The sequence below is a fragment of the Gopherus evgoodei genome, chromosome 2 (assembly GCF_007399415.2).
Source record: "Gopherus evgoodei ecotype Sinaloan lineage chromosome 2, rGopEvg1_v1.p, whole genome shotgun sequence".
Taxonomy (NCBI): Eukaryota; Metazoa; Chordata; order Testudines; family Testudinidae; genus Gopherus; species Gopherus evgoodei.
In genome coordinates this window covers 205191782-205209631 of record NC_044323.1, presented here as the reverse complement: position 1 = coordinate 205209631, position 17850 = coordinate 205191782, and the positions used below count along the sequence as shown (strand labels likewise).

Below are 17850 nucleotides of genomic sequence, written 5' to 3'. Positions count from 1 at the left end.
TACAGAGATAAGTATAGGTGGTCAATCAGAGAAATCCTTAGTACAATGGCCAAGGGATTTGTAAGGGGTTGTAACAGCTGGTGACTCCGAGGACATGTAGGAGTGGTGGAGCACAGGCGAGGTGTAGTCAGCTGGTATTCTCTAAGCCTGCCATGGACTGACGGTTTCTTCTACTTTGTCCACATGCTGTGTCTCCACAATGTTCCATATTACCTGGGAGGATAGAGTGCTACAATGTCTGTCAGGGGTGTGTGGGGGCACCACTCAAAGAGGGCAGAGTTAAGGTTACAGGCTGAGGCTAGTGTGTACCTTAACTGTATACTTCCTGGGTTTCAGCAGTTTCTGCACAGGTGCACTTGTCACTCCGGAAGAGCATGAGGCACTGCAAATCAAACTTAAAGTTTTAACTGCATTAACAAACATTTTGGGCAGTTAATTCTTACCTGTTTGTACAAGGCCTAACACTAGGGGGCCCTGATCCTTGGTTAGATCTACCATAATGCTAATACTAATGATTATAATAATAATAAATGAAAGCCCATGAGGATGCCTAACTATGAATTTTGATGACTGAGTTCAGGTATCATAGCTTTAAAATTTTGCTATTAGATTCTCGTGCCTCCATTTTCCCATCTCAAAAAAATGGGGATAAACAACGCTTACAAACCTTCGGCACAGTGCTTTCAGACCCTCAGCTAAAACATTCTATAGAAGTGCTAAGTATCTAAAAAAGCTTTGAGGGGTTTTCTTGTGTGAAAGGTGCTGGGTCGATAGCTCTGGAGCTCGATACCCTCCTTTTACCCACACAATAGGTACAACAGAGCAGAGCAGCAGCGCAACAGTCCTTGACACAGTCCCATTATTATCTAAACAGCCTTGTGTGTTTTACAATGAAAAAAAGAATACACAATGATAATCACAGCTTGAAGACGTACCTTTCCATAGCTGCTTTATGGGTTTTGCCAGAGAATCACTAGGTGCCTTGATGTAGTATGGAAACATCATTTCTAGCATCCTGAAAGAAAAATGTGACAGCAAATAATTCCAGATTTTTGTATCTTTGTAAATTCACTTGGACATCCGTTTTGGGGCAGCTGTAGAATATGATTCCAGTTTGAAGAAGGAGAGTACTTTGCTGTAATTTTTGGACTGGATTCTGATCTCACATCAGCTTTGAACCAGTGTCACTCCATTGACTTTGATGGACTTACCAGTGATGTTCTACCAATATTTTAACAAAGTGTTCCATTCAAAATTTCCCCATACACCAGTCATCAACCATGAATGCTGGCTATATGTGCACATAGGGAGGAGTGAGGGACCGGGGAATGCATTCCTTTGTTTGCCCACATAAACAAAAATGTTGTATCACACCATCAAGAAGGAGAGAGGTGACACACCATCACTTGATAAATAAATGAAGCACATCGATGGAAATGTTTATAATCTCAGAATAGTACAGTGTTCAGCTAGTGCTAAGTGTGGGGAAGAACATGTGGAAGTGGGTGTATCTTTTATAAAATTACTGCCTTCTGAGAACAGGAAAAGACGGTTACTCACCTTTGTAACTGTTGTTCTTCGAGATGTGTTGCTCATATCTATTCCAGTTAGGTGTGCGTGCCACGCGTGCATGCTCGTCAGAAGATTTTTACTCTAGCAACTCTGGTGGGCCGGCAGGTCGCCCCCTGGAGTGGCGCCGCCATGGCACTGGATATATACCCCTGCCGACCCGTCCGCTCCTCAGTTCCTTCTTGCCAGCTACTCCGACAGTGGGGAAGGAGGGCGGGTGTGGAATGGACATGAGCAACACATCTCGAAGAACAACAGTTACAAAGGTGAGTAACTGTCTTTTCTTCTTCGAGTGATTGCTCATATCCATTCCAGTTAGATGATTCCCAAGCCTTACCTAGGCGGTGGGGTCAGAGTGAAATGTCGCAGAGTGCAATACGGTGGAGCCGAAGGCTGCATCATCCCTAGATTGCTGAACCAGGGCATAGTGGGAGGCGAAAGTGTGGACCGAGGACCAGGTCACTGCACAGCAGATTTCATGAATGGGCACGTGCGCGAGGAAAGCAGCTGATGAAGCTTGAGCCCTGGTGGAGTGCGCAGTCATGCAGCCTGATGGGACGTGAGCCAAGTCATAACAGGCACGGATGCACGATGTTACCCAGGAGGAAATGCGCTGCGAGGAGACAGGAAGCCCTTTGATCCGCTCAGCCACCACGACAAAGAGTTGGGGGGTTCTGCGGAATAGCTTAGTTCATTCTATATAAAAAGCAAGCGCTCTACGAACATCAAGGGAGTGTAGCTGCTGCTCCCTGCGAGATGAAGGCGGTTTTGGGAAGAAAACCGGGAGGAAGATCTCCTGTTAACGTGGAAGGCAGATACCACCTTGGGAAGAAAGGCCGGATGTGGTTGCAACTGCACCTTGTCTCTGTGGAACACCGTATATGGGGGGGTCCACCATGAGGGCCCGAAGTTCTGAAACCCGTCTCGCGGACGTGATGGCTACCAGGAAAGCGGTTTTCCAGGAGAGGTAGAGAAGGAAGCACGTTGCTAACGGTTCAAACGGAGGGGACATAAGTCTGGCAAGAACCAGGTTAAGATCCCATGTTGGGGCAGGGCGGCGTACCTGAGGGTAGAGGTGCTCTAGGCCCTTAAGGAACCTAGACACCATCAGATGGGAAAACACCGAGCGGCCATCCTCTCCTGGGTGGAATGTAGAGATGGCTGCCAAGTGGACCCTCAGTGATGATACCACCAAGCCCTGTTGTTTGAGGGACCAGAGGTAATCCAAAATGTTAGATATGGATAGCTCAGCGGGAAGGAAGTTCTGCTCCACACACCACCACACGAAGCGCTTCCACTTGGCCAAATATGTAGCTCTAGTGGAAGGCTTCCTGCTACCCAGGAGTACCTGCTGCACTGGGGTGGAGCAACGCAGCTCAGAGCGAGTCAGCCACGCAGGAGCCACGCCGTGAGGTGGAGCGACTGAAGGTCCGGGTGACTGAGCTTGCCGTGGTCCTGGGTAATCAGGTCCAGGTGAAGAGGCAGGGGAACAGGGTCGGCTATGGATAGGTCAAGCCGCATGGTGTACCTGTGCTGCTGAGGCCACACTGGAGCTATCAAGATTAAGCGGGCTTTGTCCCTGCACGCTTTCAGTAGGACGCTGTGGATGAGTGGAAACAGTGGAAAGGCATAGAGCAGGTGCGTCGTCCATGGCACAAGAAAGGCATCTGCCATCGACCCCGGTGAGAGGCCTTCAAAGGAGCAGAACGCCTGGCATTTCCTGTTCCCGCGGGATGCAAAGAGGTCTATCCGTGGAAACCCCCACTTCCGGAAGAGTGAAAGAGCAACGTCCGGGCGAAGCGACCATTCGTGCGACAGGAAGGATCTGCTTAGGCGATCTGCCAGCGTGTTCCGAACTCCTGGGAGAAAGGACGCGACGAGGTGTATGGAATGGGCTATGCAGAAGTCCCATAGTTGTAAGGTTTCCTGGCACAGGGGTGAAGATCTTGTGCCATCCTGTTTGTTTATATAGTGCATGGCTGTTGTGTTGTCGGTGAATACCAATACACAACGGCCCTGCAAGTGTTTCCGGAACGTCTGACAAGCGAGGCGGACCGCTCTCAGCTCTCGGACGTTGATGTGGAGGTCCAGCTCGTGAGGTGACCGACGGCCTTGGGTACGTAGGTGCCTGAGGCGAGCCCCCCAACTGAGGGACGACGCGTCCGTTGTCAGGGACGCCGAGGGTTGGGGCGGGTGGAACGGGAGCCCCGCACACACCATGGCGGGATCTAGCCACCACTGGAAGGAGTCTAGCACGTTCGAGGGAATGGTGACGACCACGTCCATAGGATCTCTGGCTGGACAATATTGCGAGTTGAGCCAGGACTGGAGGGGTCATAGGCGCAGTCTTGCGTAGTTCATTACAAACGTGCAGGCCACCATGTGGCCCAAGAGAGTGAGGCAAGTGCGTACCGAAGTTAGCGGCGCCACTTGCAGCCTCCGGATGATGGCCGTGAGAGCCTGGAACTGTGGCAGTGGTAGGCAGGCTTTGGCAAGAGTCGAGTCCAAGGTGGCACCAATAAACTCTATCCTCTGAGTGGGGATTAGAGTTGACTTTTTCACATTGATCATTAGACCTAAATGTAGGAAAAGGTTCTGACAATGTGGACGTGACTGATGACTCGCGTCTCGGAGGTCCCGCGGATAAGCCAGTCATCTAGATACAGAAAGACGTGTATCCGACTGCGGCGAAGGGGGGCGGCAACTACAGCCATACATTTGGTAAATACCCCTGGGGCTGTAGAGAGGCCGAACGGGAGGACCGCAAACTGAAAATGCTGCCGGCTGACCACGAACCAGAGGAACCTCCTGTGAGGTGGAAAGATGGCTATGTGGAAGTAGGCATCTTGGATGTCGAGGGTGGCATACCTGTCTCCAGGATCCAGGGATGGGATAATGGTCCCCAGGGATACCATACGGAACTTCAACTTTACCATGTATCTGTTGAGTTCCCGCAGATCGAGGATTGGTCTGAGACCTCCCTTCACCTTGGGGATCAGGAAGTAGCGGGAATAAAACCCCTTGCCCCTTTTGTGCTCTGGTACCTCCTCTATGGCTCCTTTGGCAAGGAGCGCTTGCATCTCCTGTAGGAGGAGTTGCTCGTGAGAGGGGTCCCTGAAGAGGGAGGAGGGTGGAAGGGGGGGTTTGAAATAAATTGCAGATAGTATCCAAGTTCCAACGTGCGTAGGACCCAACGATCTGACGTTAGCTGGGACCACACAGGGAGGAAGAAGGAAAGCCGGTTGGAAAAGGGCAGGGACGGATCCTTCAAAGAAACTGGTATAACGCCCTCGGGCGCACCTTCAAAAAGAAGGTTTTGGCCCGGGGGAGGCTTGGAGGAGCTTTGGTTCTGGCCCCCTTGGTTGCCTGATTGTCTCCGGCAGCCGTTTCTGCCTCGCTGTCTCGCAAAGTCTTGTCTCTGCCGAGGTTGAGGGTAAGGACGATGCTGTTGGGGTTGGAAGGGCCTGCGCTGAGTTACGGGTGTGTGCATCCCTAACGAACGCATAATGACCCTGTTGTCTTTTAGGCTCTGCAGCCTAGGGTCAGTTTTGTCTGAAAATAGTCCTTGACCCTCGAACGGAAGGTCCTGAATCGTGTGCTGGAGCTCCGGGGGGGAGGCCAGAGACGTGCAGCCATGAGATACGGCACATAGTCACGCCAGAGTCCTGGCGGCTGAGTCCGCAGCGTCCAGGGAAGCTTGCAGGGAGGTTCTTGCGACCTTTCTCCCCTCGTCGAGGATCGCAGAGAACTCCTGCCGTGCATCCTGTGGAAGCAGCTCCTTAAATTTGTCCGCCACCGCCCAAGTATTGTAGCTATAGTGGCTAAGGAGAGCTTGCTGGTTGGACACCTGGAGCTGGAGAGCTCCCGGAGAGTAAACTTTATGCCCAAGCAAGTCCATACATCTTGCGTCCTTCGATTTAGACGCTGGTGTCTGCTGGCCATGGTGCTCCTTCTCATTAACCGACTGGACGACGAGGGAGCAAGGAGGAGGATGTACATATAGATATTCATAGCCCTTTGAGGGCACCATGTACTTGCGCTCTACTCCTCGTGCAGCGGGCGGAACAGAGGCCGGAGACTGCCATATTGTAATGGCATTGGCCTATATGGTTTTTATAAATGGGAGAGCCACTCTAGTGGGGGCATTGGATGACAGTATGTCCACCACTGGATCTTGGACCTCTGGGACCTCCTCGGCTTGTAAATTCATGTTCTGTGCAACACGCCTGAGGAGGTCCTGGTGGGCCCTGAGGTCAATTGGAGGAGGGCTGGTCGACGAGGTTCCAGCCACCGCCTCGTCAGGAGAGGACAAAGGTGAGAGACCTGGAACGAGCGGGTCTGAAGAGGGCTCCGCCTGAAGCACAGTGTCCGTCTCCCTGGGGAGCTCAAAGTCCTGTGGCTGGGTCACCCCTTCCTCCATAGCAGGAGGGGGAGGGCAGGTAATCGTGGCCTCCAGTGCCCTGTGTTCCGAGGCCATGGAATGCGGTGGATCTGGGGGAGGGCCTTGGGCTTGATGGTATGCCCAGGGTGTCCAGAACCCCCACTGCTGCGGACCATGCTCTTGAGGCTGAGGCTCGCTAAACAAGGCGGCAGGCACGTCGGTGTCTGGGGCGTATACACTGTCCGCCTGAGAGGACAGGGACGGCTGACAGGACGGCCATGGAGGAGCCGAGCAAGGCTGGTATGAGTCCCTCGCTCCCGTCATTGGAGATCTCCTTGGTGCCGGGGATCGGTACCGGGAATCGTATTGGTGCCGAGACCGAGACCGGGATCTGCAACCAGCGTGGTGCCGGGAGGTCGACCTGGATCTCGATCGTCTACGACGGGACCGGCTGCGAGAGTCTCGGTGCCGGGAGCGGTGCCTGGAGCTGGAATGGTACTGAGAGTACCGACTGGGACGAGAGGTGGATCTGCGCTGCAAGTACAATCGGTGTCGCCTGGGTGAGCAGTGCTGGGACTGTGAGCGGCGTCGAGATCGGGACCGGCCGCGAGATCCGGAGCGGTGCCAAGACCTGGATCGGGATCGGTGCCGGCTCGTCGACTCCAGCGAAGGAGGCCTCGTAGCGGCAGGCTTGCCTCTGGACTGGAGAACCCGCACTGGCGGTGCCGGGGGTTGAGGCAGGGCCGATTCAGTCATGGCTATAAGGTCCCTGGCCGAGAAGAATGTCTCCAGCGTGGAGGGGACAGTCAGCTCGACCATGGGTCTCATCAGGGAGCTCTCCTGGACTGGACTCGATGGCCCTCTCAGGACCGGAGTTGACGGTACCACAGGCGTCGGTGCCGCGGCCTGGGTAGGTGCTGGGTGATCCGGGCGAGTCTGCACCGAGGGCGTGGAAGAGGATGAAGGCCTTCAATCAGGTCCCTGCACCGGAGAAGGCTGGTGCCGAGTTGTCTTGGCGGGGCCGGCGCGGTCTGGTGCCGGAGAAGCGCTGTCAGCGCTCGGTGCCGAGGACGGAGGGTTAAGGGCTGCCTCCATAAGGAGAGTCTTTAACCGAAAGTCCCTCTCCTTTTTAGTCCGCGGCTTAAAGGCCTTGCAAATGCGGCACTTGTTGGAGATATGCGATTCCCCGAGGCACTTTAAGCAAGAGTCGTGGGGATCGCTTGTGGGCATCGGCTTTTTACAGGCCGAGCATGGTTTAAACCCTGTTGAACTGGGCATGGGCCCCGGCACCGGGTGCGGGGACGGGCTCGAGCCCAAACCCCGCTAAACTATGTACAACACTAACTAACAACTGTAAACTATAAAACTAAGATACTAAGAACTAAGTCAACTATTCACAACAAGAGATCAGACGAACAGAGAGAAGCTAGGGAAGTGGAGGACAGCTAAGCCGTGCTCCACTGTTCCAACGACCGACACGGGCGGTAAGAAGGAACTGAGGAGCGGACGGGTCGGCAGGGGTATATATCCAGCGCCATGGCGGCGCCACTCCAGGGGGCAACCTAGCGACCGACCAGAGTAGCTAGGGTAAAAATCTTCCGACGAGCATGCACGTGCGGTGCGCACACCTAACTGGAAAGGATATGAGCAATCACTCGAAGAAGAATTACAAATACATCATCTACTTCTTGCCTCAAACAGATCCACACCCTCCAGGAAATGCCTTTCTTTAAAAAGTATGAGAAATAAAATATTTAAAAGACATGCAAAGACATACACTATAGACCTACATGCAGCCATATATCTATGCAATAGACCTACATACATTCTGAACAAAAAGAGCTCTCAACCATGCATGTAGCTGTTTCTGTTGCTTTGCACTGACTCAACAGACATTGTAGGCTTCAGAGTGACATTCCTGGAGTCTTAGGGTAGGTCTATGTTAAAAATACTGCAGTGATACAGAGTGATCACTTCGTGAAAAGTATTCACCCACAGGTGACACTGTGTTTTTGCCTTTGATTATTTTTCTGTGAGAATTCATTTGAGAACGTAGCAATTGTCTGGTTTCACCCACGTATTTGCATTTGAGGCATTTAGTGATCACTCTATGTCTGACCTATCAGTCTTTATCTTCACAGAAAACCCGTACAACACTTTCAAAAGACAACCCTGGGAATTTAAATTCATAACTTTGCTAGATGCTAAAAATCATGGACTGAACAGAGACACTGGATATTTGGCTTATTACCATAATCTATAACCCATTAACAACTTCCCTCCCTCCTTAGCTGCTTTTTCTCTCTTTCCTCCTCCTCTTTCCTTTCCTCCTTATGACTGCAAGGGTATTAATGGGCCACTTCACCTTGAATGGTCCTTTGAAAGGTGTGTTAACTACTTATGCTAAACAATCTGTTCCAACTTGTGTTTAGCCGTGACACTCTGATTAAGTTTCCCAGACCAGAAGAAGAGCTCTGTGTGGCTGGAAAGCTTGTCTTGCTCACCATTCATCCATAAAAGATATCACCTAACCCACTTTGTTTCTCAAATATCTTGGGACTGACACAGCTACACCAGCACTGCATATTACCTTTGAAGTAACATTTATTAGTATAGGACTAGAATGTCCTTAGCCTTTGTGTAGGTGCTAGGAATTTTCACCCCTTTGTAGTCTCTGTGCAAAAGCCAGGGGCTCTACCAATTCTTGTTGCCAGGAAAGTGGAGTTGGCGAGGAGGACACAGTATGCTGCACTATCCATACATGCTCCTCCTCCCCGAGTGTGCTAGAGAACACAATTCCTCTCACAGCTGCCCCTGTGATGGCGGTGCAAGGTGTGGTCCGCACTCAGAGCTTTGAGTAATGTACTCACTTGAGTGGTGCCTGTCCATTTTGCTATGCACTCAGTGAAGTATGTTTCAGTTTTATGGTATATGCTGTGCTAAGAGATTACATTCTAGATAACCCAACTGTGCACCAGTTAGTTATTTGCTTAATCTGCTTTAAGAGAAACATCTTATGAACAAGTCAAGAACATAACTTACACCTTCTTTACCGTGTCATCCCCAGACATCATTGTAGCGATATTTTCTCTAGTTTTGTTCAGTAGGTTACAGGAAATCTTATCCGATGCTATTTCTGCTTTTGCACCAAGAGAGAGGTTTCTATAATAATACATGAAAAAGAAAACAGATAGTGAAGCTCAATACCACACAACGCTCAGCCCTCTGAGCTGTGCTTAGCTGATGTGGGGTTGCTAGTCTATCTGCATAGTGTTGGTGACCCTTCCACAGTATCCTGTCAAGCATCAGGCTACTGATACAGCATGTGGACCCCCCAGTGGATGTGCAGTGGCCTAACCCCCACTCTGTCATTATTGATGATGGCTTTATGGTTTAGAGACAATTTTTGATTGTACAATGTGACTATGATTTTACTTCCTGCGTCAAAGTCAAAATAGAAGCCTTACACAGAAACCTGCCTGATGGCTTGCTTCTGAACACAGAGGCCAGACATTGGCCTTGGCAGACGGCACGACACCGTGTTGCCTGGCTAACCACAACTTCAGCTAGAAACACTCTCTGAGTGATTCTAAAGTCTTTCATTATCAGAGGGCTCATGTACAAATAAAATAAGAACATGGTATTCATCCCATCCTTCTTACACCACTTATAAATCAGGGAGTCTAGGCTGAGGCTCCTAGGGCCCTTGAGATAAGATGAAAATGCGTATTCGACTATGAACAGAAAACACATTCCCCCCGGAGGTTTTTAAATGGAAGTGCCTGAATCAGCCCTGTGTGCCATGGGGATATGGATGAGGGCACTGCTTTCCCAGCTCCCTCCCACCACATCCTTTGCAACCCCTATGGCACTGATGGGGTGAGTCAGGTTCTGTCCAGCTGCTCAGCAGCTGCCCTGCTGACTATCACAGGACAGAGAGGAGGGTAGTTGTGGCTGCTCCATTGCCTCCTTCCTTGCTGGGCTGTGGGAGCTCCAGGAAGAGTAGAATGGGAGCTTAACTGGCTCTACGTGAGCCCAGGGGAGCATCTAGCAAAGGTAGGCCACCCTCTCCATCTCCTCCCTGCCACCCTCCAGTCACTGAGGATAGCTTGGCGGGGCGGGGAAGGAGAAGCTGAAAATCAATAGCCAATTATAACAGTTCCGATTCTCAGTCCCAGCCCAAATTAGAGCAGCCCAGTGACTGTTCTAACCTCCATCAGCTGGCAACAGTCTCCATTAGCGCATATGGCAGCTGTAGACAGCTGGAATGCAGTGCAAATCAGCTGCAGCCCCTCCTTTCTCTCCATGTCCCCTTTGTGCCAGGAACTGCAGGGAGGGAGTAGGAGCTGGCTGGGTCAGCTCTCTGCCGGCTGGAGACTCCTCAATGCTGGGAGAATCCCCAACAGTGGACTTGCATGTGTCCCCTGACTTGCGGTCCCCTGACATTCTTAAAATCAGGTGATTGGCCTTCAGGCTGACCAAGCTTGGACTCCACTGCGGTAAATGTTAATCATGTAATATTCAGTCACACTTACTATATAGTCCATTGCTTCCCAATGATAAAGGATCCAACTTTCGATCCAATTTATTACTGTTTTTAATTAAACAAACATAACTGATGGATTAGTTGAGGAGTATTAAAAATGGACTAGCTCTGAATAAAGGAGGGAGCAATATTTCCGCTGGATAACAGACTATCCTACCACAGTAACAAAAAAGATCTAATTAAATAATTTTTAATCTTAAATAAAGTATCTTATTTATTATGGGCCCAATGTTTGTTTTTGAGTTATGTACACAATTCCTAGTAATGTGGCTGTGAAGGGACAGCTGTTATGATAGGAGCTCAGGTGTCCATCTACATGATTCTTTTATCAGGGTTAGATATTACAATTCCCAGAAGCTGGAAATGGGCGACAGGGGATGGATCACTGAATGATTTCCTGTTCTGTTCATTCCCTCTGAAGCATCTGGCATTGGCCACTGTCGGAAGACAGGATACTGGGCTAGATGGACCTTTGGTCTGACCCAGTATGGCCATTCTTATGTTCTTATTAATGTGCAATCTGTGCATGCCCCAGCATGGCTCTTACAGGAGTGTAGGAAAGCTTGAAGGGAAGACTACACCAGGGGGCAAATTAGCGCTACAGTAAATGGATGCAAGCCCCAGTGAAGGGAATAGGCATTGTCTCTACTTAGCTCAGAGTGGCTCTAGATCAGGGGTAGGGAACCTTTTTTCTATTGGGGCCACTGACCCACAGAAAATATCAGTCACGGGCCACACACAGCCCTGCGGCTGGTGCAGAGGCTTAGGGCCACCCCTAGGCTCTGAGGTGGGGCCAGAAACAAGGAGTTCAGGCAGCGGGAGGGGACTCCAGGATGGGGCAGGTGGTTGGGGTGTGGGTTCTGGCTGGGGATGAGGAGTTTCGGGTGCTGGAGGGGGCTCTGGGCTAGGGCCAAGGGGTTTGGAGTTTGGGAGAGGGTTCTTGGTGAGGGCTCCGGCTAGGTGGTGCTTACCTCAGGTGGCTCCCAGTTGTTGGCACAGCGGGGCTAAGGCTGGCTCCCTGCCTACTGGGGCTCCATGCTGCTTCCAGAAGTGGCTGCCATATCTGGCCCCTAGGCAGAGGGGACGGGGGTTCTGTGCAGGGGGTGGGGGCAGTGCACAGAACTTCCCTGATCGCCCCTGCTCGTAGGGGCCGCAGGGACATACCAGTCGTGCGCAGAGCTGACCAGACTTTTAAAGGCCAGGCATCCCTAGCTTCCCCCTGTACTATGGGGGGATGCCCGAGGCTTGGGGCTTCCAGCCCATGGCGTGGAGACTTGCCACGGGCTGGATGAAATGAAGCAGTGGGCTGGATGTAGCCCCCCTGCTCTAGATGTTCAGGTAGTTAACAAAACTGCTTTTCATCTCATGTCCTGCTATTTAATTCCTTACAGCATAAAACGTACGGCCAATAGCTCTTGAGGGTGTAAAGCCTCAGTAAGAGGGCTGATTGTTTCTCTTTGGTGCCTTAATTTAATTTCCCCATTAAATTATCTGCTTATACCTAATGTTTTTCCAAAGGCCTGGTCCTTCAGAGTGTTTAATTTACGTAAGCGTTGATGAGCATGTTGTCTGAAGCAGATTTCCTATTAGTCTGTTCGTTGTTTTTTAAAACCTAAGGTTGGGATTTTCATATTTTTCTCTTAACTTCCTTTGGGACACCCCAAATAAATGGTTGTCTTTGAAGATTTAGGTTAGGATTTCAGTTTCTGGGTGTCCAACCTGAGGCTCTTAAAATTACTGGATTTTCAGAGGGAAAATGCTCTACACTGTCTGAAAATCAGGCATCTCCAAAGTGTTGCAGTTTGGGCACTCAAAACCTGAGGAATCCAAGATTTATAGTCACTTTTGACAATCTTGGCCTACACTGTGTGCACCTTGTTTTAAAAGTGTCTTTTGGTCACCAAAGCTAAAATATCAGCACAGTTACAAACAAAGTGCTCTTGAGAGTACTGCATGTTGAATAAGATCTGCAGTAGGCTTGGTAAAAATATTTCATTGGTAGAAAAGCTCAAGCACTATAGTCCTACCTTTGAACTTGCTTTTCCCCTATGTTCTTCCATGCTGATTCGCAGATCATTTTACTTCTGCTTTTTATAGTTGCCACTTTGGAGGTGCTAGCGCCTGGCCAAGGACATTCTTGCTCAGAGGTTCCAAGGCAAACCCCCTTTAAAATCTATGAATGCTAATTTTTGTTACCAGGAGGGCTCACTGTTGAGTGACAAAGATCATTCCCTTCCCCATCTCCTCCCCAGCCACCCCCTCTGCCTTCCTGACCTGGTGAATGAGAGAATTGGATGGGAAAATAAACGCATCACACATACAGTGGCAATGCAAAACACTTCCACTAAACCAGCAGCCCTAGCCCAATAATCAATCTGTCAATATCATCATACTAATTACCTCTGAATACTCCATGAAAGAACTAGAGTGAACTCAGCAGAAAAATCCTGGAGACCTTGAATCATTTTCTTTCTACTGGGAGGGCTGATAGTCCACAATGAATTTGAATTCCCTTCTAGTTCTGCTACAGTTATATCTTCTTTTCCATAGCTTTCTAGAAACTGCAAAGCACCCTGTACATGCAAAAAGAGAAAGGAAAGTTTAACATACATGAAACACACAACTGTTCTTACAGGTCAGCCAGAACTATAGGTGTACTACTAATTATGAGTCTAGTGATTTGCATTGATGGTTTTCCTCAGGCACCAGGTAAGAGGAGAGAGGTTTACCCAAAATACAGCCCAGACTAGAAGTCAATGATGTGGAAAAAAAAATTGCACTGCTAGTGAAACTGATTTAAAAAACAAAAACCCACCTAACCTGGTAGAAAACATTTGCAAAAATGGGCCTGAATAAAATTAAGCATATAGATTCTATGCTTTTGTTTCAGAGGTCCTCAATACACATATGAGCTAATGGGCTACCCAGAACACATTTTAATTTGAGATAATATATGCTCTAGTTCTCACTTGCTTTGTGTGGCACCTCAAACTTCCTTTAAGCAAGTTCACAGGGACGCCACACAGCACAAGTGGCTACCATTATATGTAATTCATCTGACAAATTCTGCGCTAGGTAGATTACCAGACATCCATCGGACCACGTGGTAATTTGAGGCTTTCTATAAATGCAAGGTAGAATTCAGGAGGCCCAAGATACCCCCGGCCATGTTGTGCGGTATCTTCTTTTGACCTTGGCTTTGTTTCTCCTTCTACTGTGGGTGAGGTGGATCAGGGAGAGTCCAAATTAATGCATTTTACATTTCTACCCCCCAAGTCCCTTCTGCTTCTATAAGCAACACTTTTCGCAAAGTGAAAATGGGGAATTCTGCGTAGAAGAATGTGGCCTGCAGAATCTTGTTACCAAAGGAGAAAGTGAGTTTCGGACAAATATTTGTTCTAACTGCTGGTATATAACATGGCATAAGATGCAACATGCTTGTTTTAGGGGAAGGCATGCTGATGGTGTTTATAGCTTTAGAAATGCTAATTATATAATGCAAAGTGTGTTTCACATCTTTGAAATAGAGTCTTACTGAAAATCTAGGTACCAGTGCATTTAAAAGCTGCTTTTGAATGCTTTTCTCTTACCAAAGAAACCTAAAGTAGCTTTGCAGACACTATTCAGTGAAATGATTACTGATAAACAATCAGGGTTTATCTTAGGGAGGGTCCCAGAGCCTGAGATCCAGCCCCAGCTCGAATATATATGCTGCAACTGTTTAGTCCTAGGAGTCCAAGTCGGCTGACCCGGGCCAGCTGCAGGTATTTTATTGTAGTGTAAACATACCCTTAAAGGTCTTACTCTTGAAGCTCTTATTCATGTAAGTAATCCTTATTTCAGACAAATTCAATGGAACCAATCATCTTAATAAGGCCAGCGCTATTGATCCCTTATTTTCACCCAAAGGAAATTAAACAGAATGACTTGGCCAATCAGAATACACTCGATGTATACACACAAATTCTTAAAATGATGAAACATTCCACATTTTACTTACAGTATTACCCGAATATTCTCCTTGAAACAAATCATACTCAGTTTGATTCAAATCCTTGAGCTGGTTCTGCTGAGCACTCATTGTAAAAATAGGCTGGAAAATAAAAAACACATCCTTGTCAAATGTATTTCATTCTATTTCTATATTAAAAATAAAACATTCTGTGAATTTCAGTCTAAGACTAAGTCAGTCCTCGGTGCCATAGGGAGAGATTCTGAGGGATGGGAGAAAAGGTCACACATGAGATCTAAAATCTTCCAGAACTGAAGCTCTGAATTTCTTGTCAAATTTTCTTAAATGGTCCAATTTTGTGGGGGAAAAATAATCCCTAAATCTAAACATTTCACCACGTTTTGTTCCAAAAGAGTTCTAATTTTAAGCAATCCCATCCACAAATGTGTGGAAATTCCATCATTTGAAATTTCTTTCAGGCAAACATCCATTTGCATTGGTCTGAGCAAATGTGAATGAGAGAACAAATTGAGGCTATTCTGTATGCGCTGTCACACTTCTGACAGCTGTCATTTTAGATTTACTCCCTCAGAGAAGTGAATTCCTGTGACTGTTTGTGAATGTTCCAAGTTAACATTCACTTTGGTAATCTTTTGTAAATGCTACAAGTGCCTCACAGCATATTTTAATCTGGAAACAACATTTTGTAAAGCTTCACAAATGGCCACGAGACTCATTCCTAAGAAAGCCAAAGCCAAAATGGCCTCTCTGATCATTCATCTCACCTGTAACCCCTTTCCTGGGAAATGTAGGGTAAAATTTTAGTGCTTAAGGTACTTAGGAGTCTATGTCCCATTTTCAAAGGTGATTTAGGCCCAGATTTTTAAAGGTATTTAGGCATTGATTTGCTTAGCACTACAATACCTCACTGATTTAGGAGCCTGGGGGGGGGGCAGGTATGTAAAAGTATTTAGACACCTAACTTCCGCTAATTTCAATAGGAATTAGGTGCCTTAATTCCTTTAAAAATCTGTCTCCAAATCTCATTTTCAAAAGTGACCAAGGCACTCAGGTTTCTAAGTCCCAGCAACTTTCAGTGAGATAAATGAAGGTGTGCCTACAATCTACATTGCTAGCTGGGCTCTTTCAAAATCTAATTTGACCCTGAAATTGGCCAGCTAGCACAAAAGTAGGCTCCAGTGAAAGAGATAAGATAAATATGGAATGATCATCCAAATATCTGACTCAGGTTGTTTACATTCTTTTCACTTTCCAGATTGCATCAGCACTTGACAGAGAATAAATGTTAGACCACGTCTACACTGACCATCTTACAGATGGCTTGTGTAGCCACTGTATGTCAGTGGGAGAGCTCACCTAGTCTGACCTCCTGCATCACTTACTCGACAGAGTTTCATCCAGTAACTCCAGTAAGCCCCATGTAAAGAATAATATAGCACAAAGAAATATAGGGCAATAATTGACTTTTCTTTTTGTCATTTACCTGATAACCTCCGAGGGTTATTGTGATTGATACATCAAGAGGCCTGTTGGTGACGCCTGCAACAGATTTGACTAAAGACATGAAGAGTAGAGGAAACCAGACAATACAAATCAGCAAGACAACAATCATGCCACCCATTCCATACTTCACAACTTTCTTTTTCTTCTGGCCTCTTGGCTGGGGGTATCTCTGCAATAAAGAACAGTCACATGGTAAAACATACTGTGTGTTCATCATTGTTCATCAGTTTTAATATGAACCCATGTTTGAATAAATAATGAACTCTTTCATGACAAACCCTAATTCAGCACAAGTTTCATGAACATTTTTAGTCAAAATTGGGCTGGGATTTGATTGGAACTGGGTTGAGTTTCAGGCAAACATGCAGGTAAGTTTCAAGTGAACCTGGGTCATTTTAGGGCTTGGGGTGAAAACCTTGCAAAACTCTGTGGGGTTTGGCATGTTCCCAATCCCAAATGAGGCAACATCGGGCAGGTTCATTTGAACTTTCTTCTCAAACAGAAGGCATGAAACCATATGAACCCAAACTAAAAAAACCTAAAGGTTTGCTCAGTTCCTTGCCAAATGAAGCCATCAACTTTCACCAAGCTGTGCTTCAAACACACAGCTACCACTCTGAAACTTGTTTTATCTCAGATCCCTTTTAGACAGAATTGCACCTTTTAGATCCTGAAAACATTGTAATTTTTATTGCAGAGAAGGTTGTATTTATTTTTCAGCAATAGACATATACAGTGTCACAAGACTGTCTTACACCGGACTAACTCCGCATACACTTCGGATACATTCAAAACTGTCCTCCTTGTTCTTAAGCACTCCGTGAGCTTGTCCCAGAGTGCTTCTCAGCCCATGTCCCTTGTCTCTGATCCCCAATTCCACTCCTTAATCTTCCCTAGCACTAGAATCTTTGCTTTCCCTTTCCACAATATGCCCACTATTGGAGTGAAAGCCTTCTCTTCTGCAGCTCCTGGAATCTAGAACAATCTTCTTGCATCTCTCTTTCTCTTTTCCCATCACATCAGAAAACACATCTTCCCTCTCCCTCCCCTCCTGCTATGATTCCTCTCCCCATCTGTTACTGACCTCATGACCGAATGCTTTAATGGATTCACCAGCCTGTACAATGTCTTTGCATCACTATGATTTATTCTGCCTGCTCTCTTATAGGATTTAACTCTGTACAGAGACATGGTGGGTGAAGTAATAGTTTTTATTGGACCAACTTCTGTTTGTAAGCGGGGCAAGCTTTCAAGCTTACACAGAGCTCTTCTTCAGATCTGGGAAAGGCAGAGTGTCTCAGCTAAATAGAAGGCGGAACAGATTGTTTAGCATAATTAGTTAACATATAGTCTAGCCATTCAAGGTGAAGTTGCCAGTTAACACCTCTGCAGTCACACAACAAAAAAGAGGGGCTAATGGATTACAGATTGTCCTGGGACCAACACAGCTACAACAACAGTGCAAACATTAACTCTGTGCAGCATTTTGAAATAAAATGCATATGAAAGATGGCATATACAAAATAAAGTTGCATTGCACACATACACTTGCCAGAAATCTGGCTTTCAGGAAATTGTTCTTGCTTTACAACATGAATCTATAAAGCCCTAAGAGAATACTACATTTGTAATACAACTCTATATTTAAAAAAAAAACAGTGACCTTTTAAAAGTTTATGTCAAACCATTTGTCTCACACTACAGGACACTGTTTTCATTAATATCATATTGAGCTCACAAGGGACGTATCATTTATCTGTAGACGGTTATTTCAGGCACTTTTAATACTATTACAGAGCAGCTCAGAGAGTTAGTAATAGCCAAATTACTCAGGAATACCACTCAAGAGAGTGAGAGAGGTACCTTGAACTACCCTCA

General features: G+C 47.3%; 1 protein-coding gene across 1 annotated transcript in view; it reads right to left on the bottom strand.

Annotated features, from left to right (window-relative positions):
- PIEZO2 (piezo type mechanosensitive ion channel component 2) overlaps positions 1 to 17850 on the bottom strand; it is a 496400-nt gene that overhangs the window by 6804 nt on the left and 471746 nt on the right. Inside the window, exons 46-50 of the mRNA XM_030549442.1 lie at positions 15953 to 16141; positions 14497 to 14589; positions 12897 to 13069; positions 8993 to 9112; positions 936 to 1015 (exon numbers count right to left, since the gene is read on the bottom strand). Of these exons, the coding sequence (XP_030405302.1) occupies positions 936 to 1015; positions 8993 to 9112; positions 12897 to 13069; positions 14497 to 14589; positions 15953 to 16141 (655 nt within the window). The remainder of the gene's footprint in view (positions 1 to 935; positions 1016 to 8992; positions 9113 to 12896; positions 13070 to 14496; positions 14590 to 15952; positions 16142 to 17850) is intronic.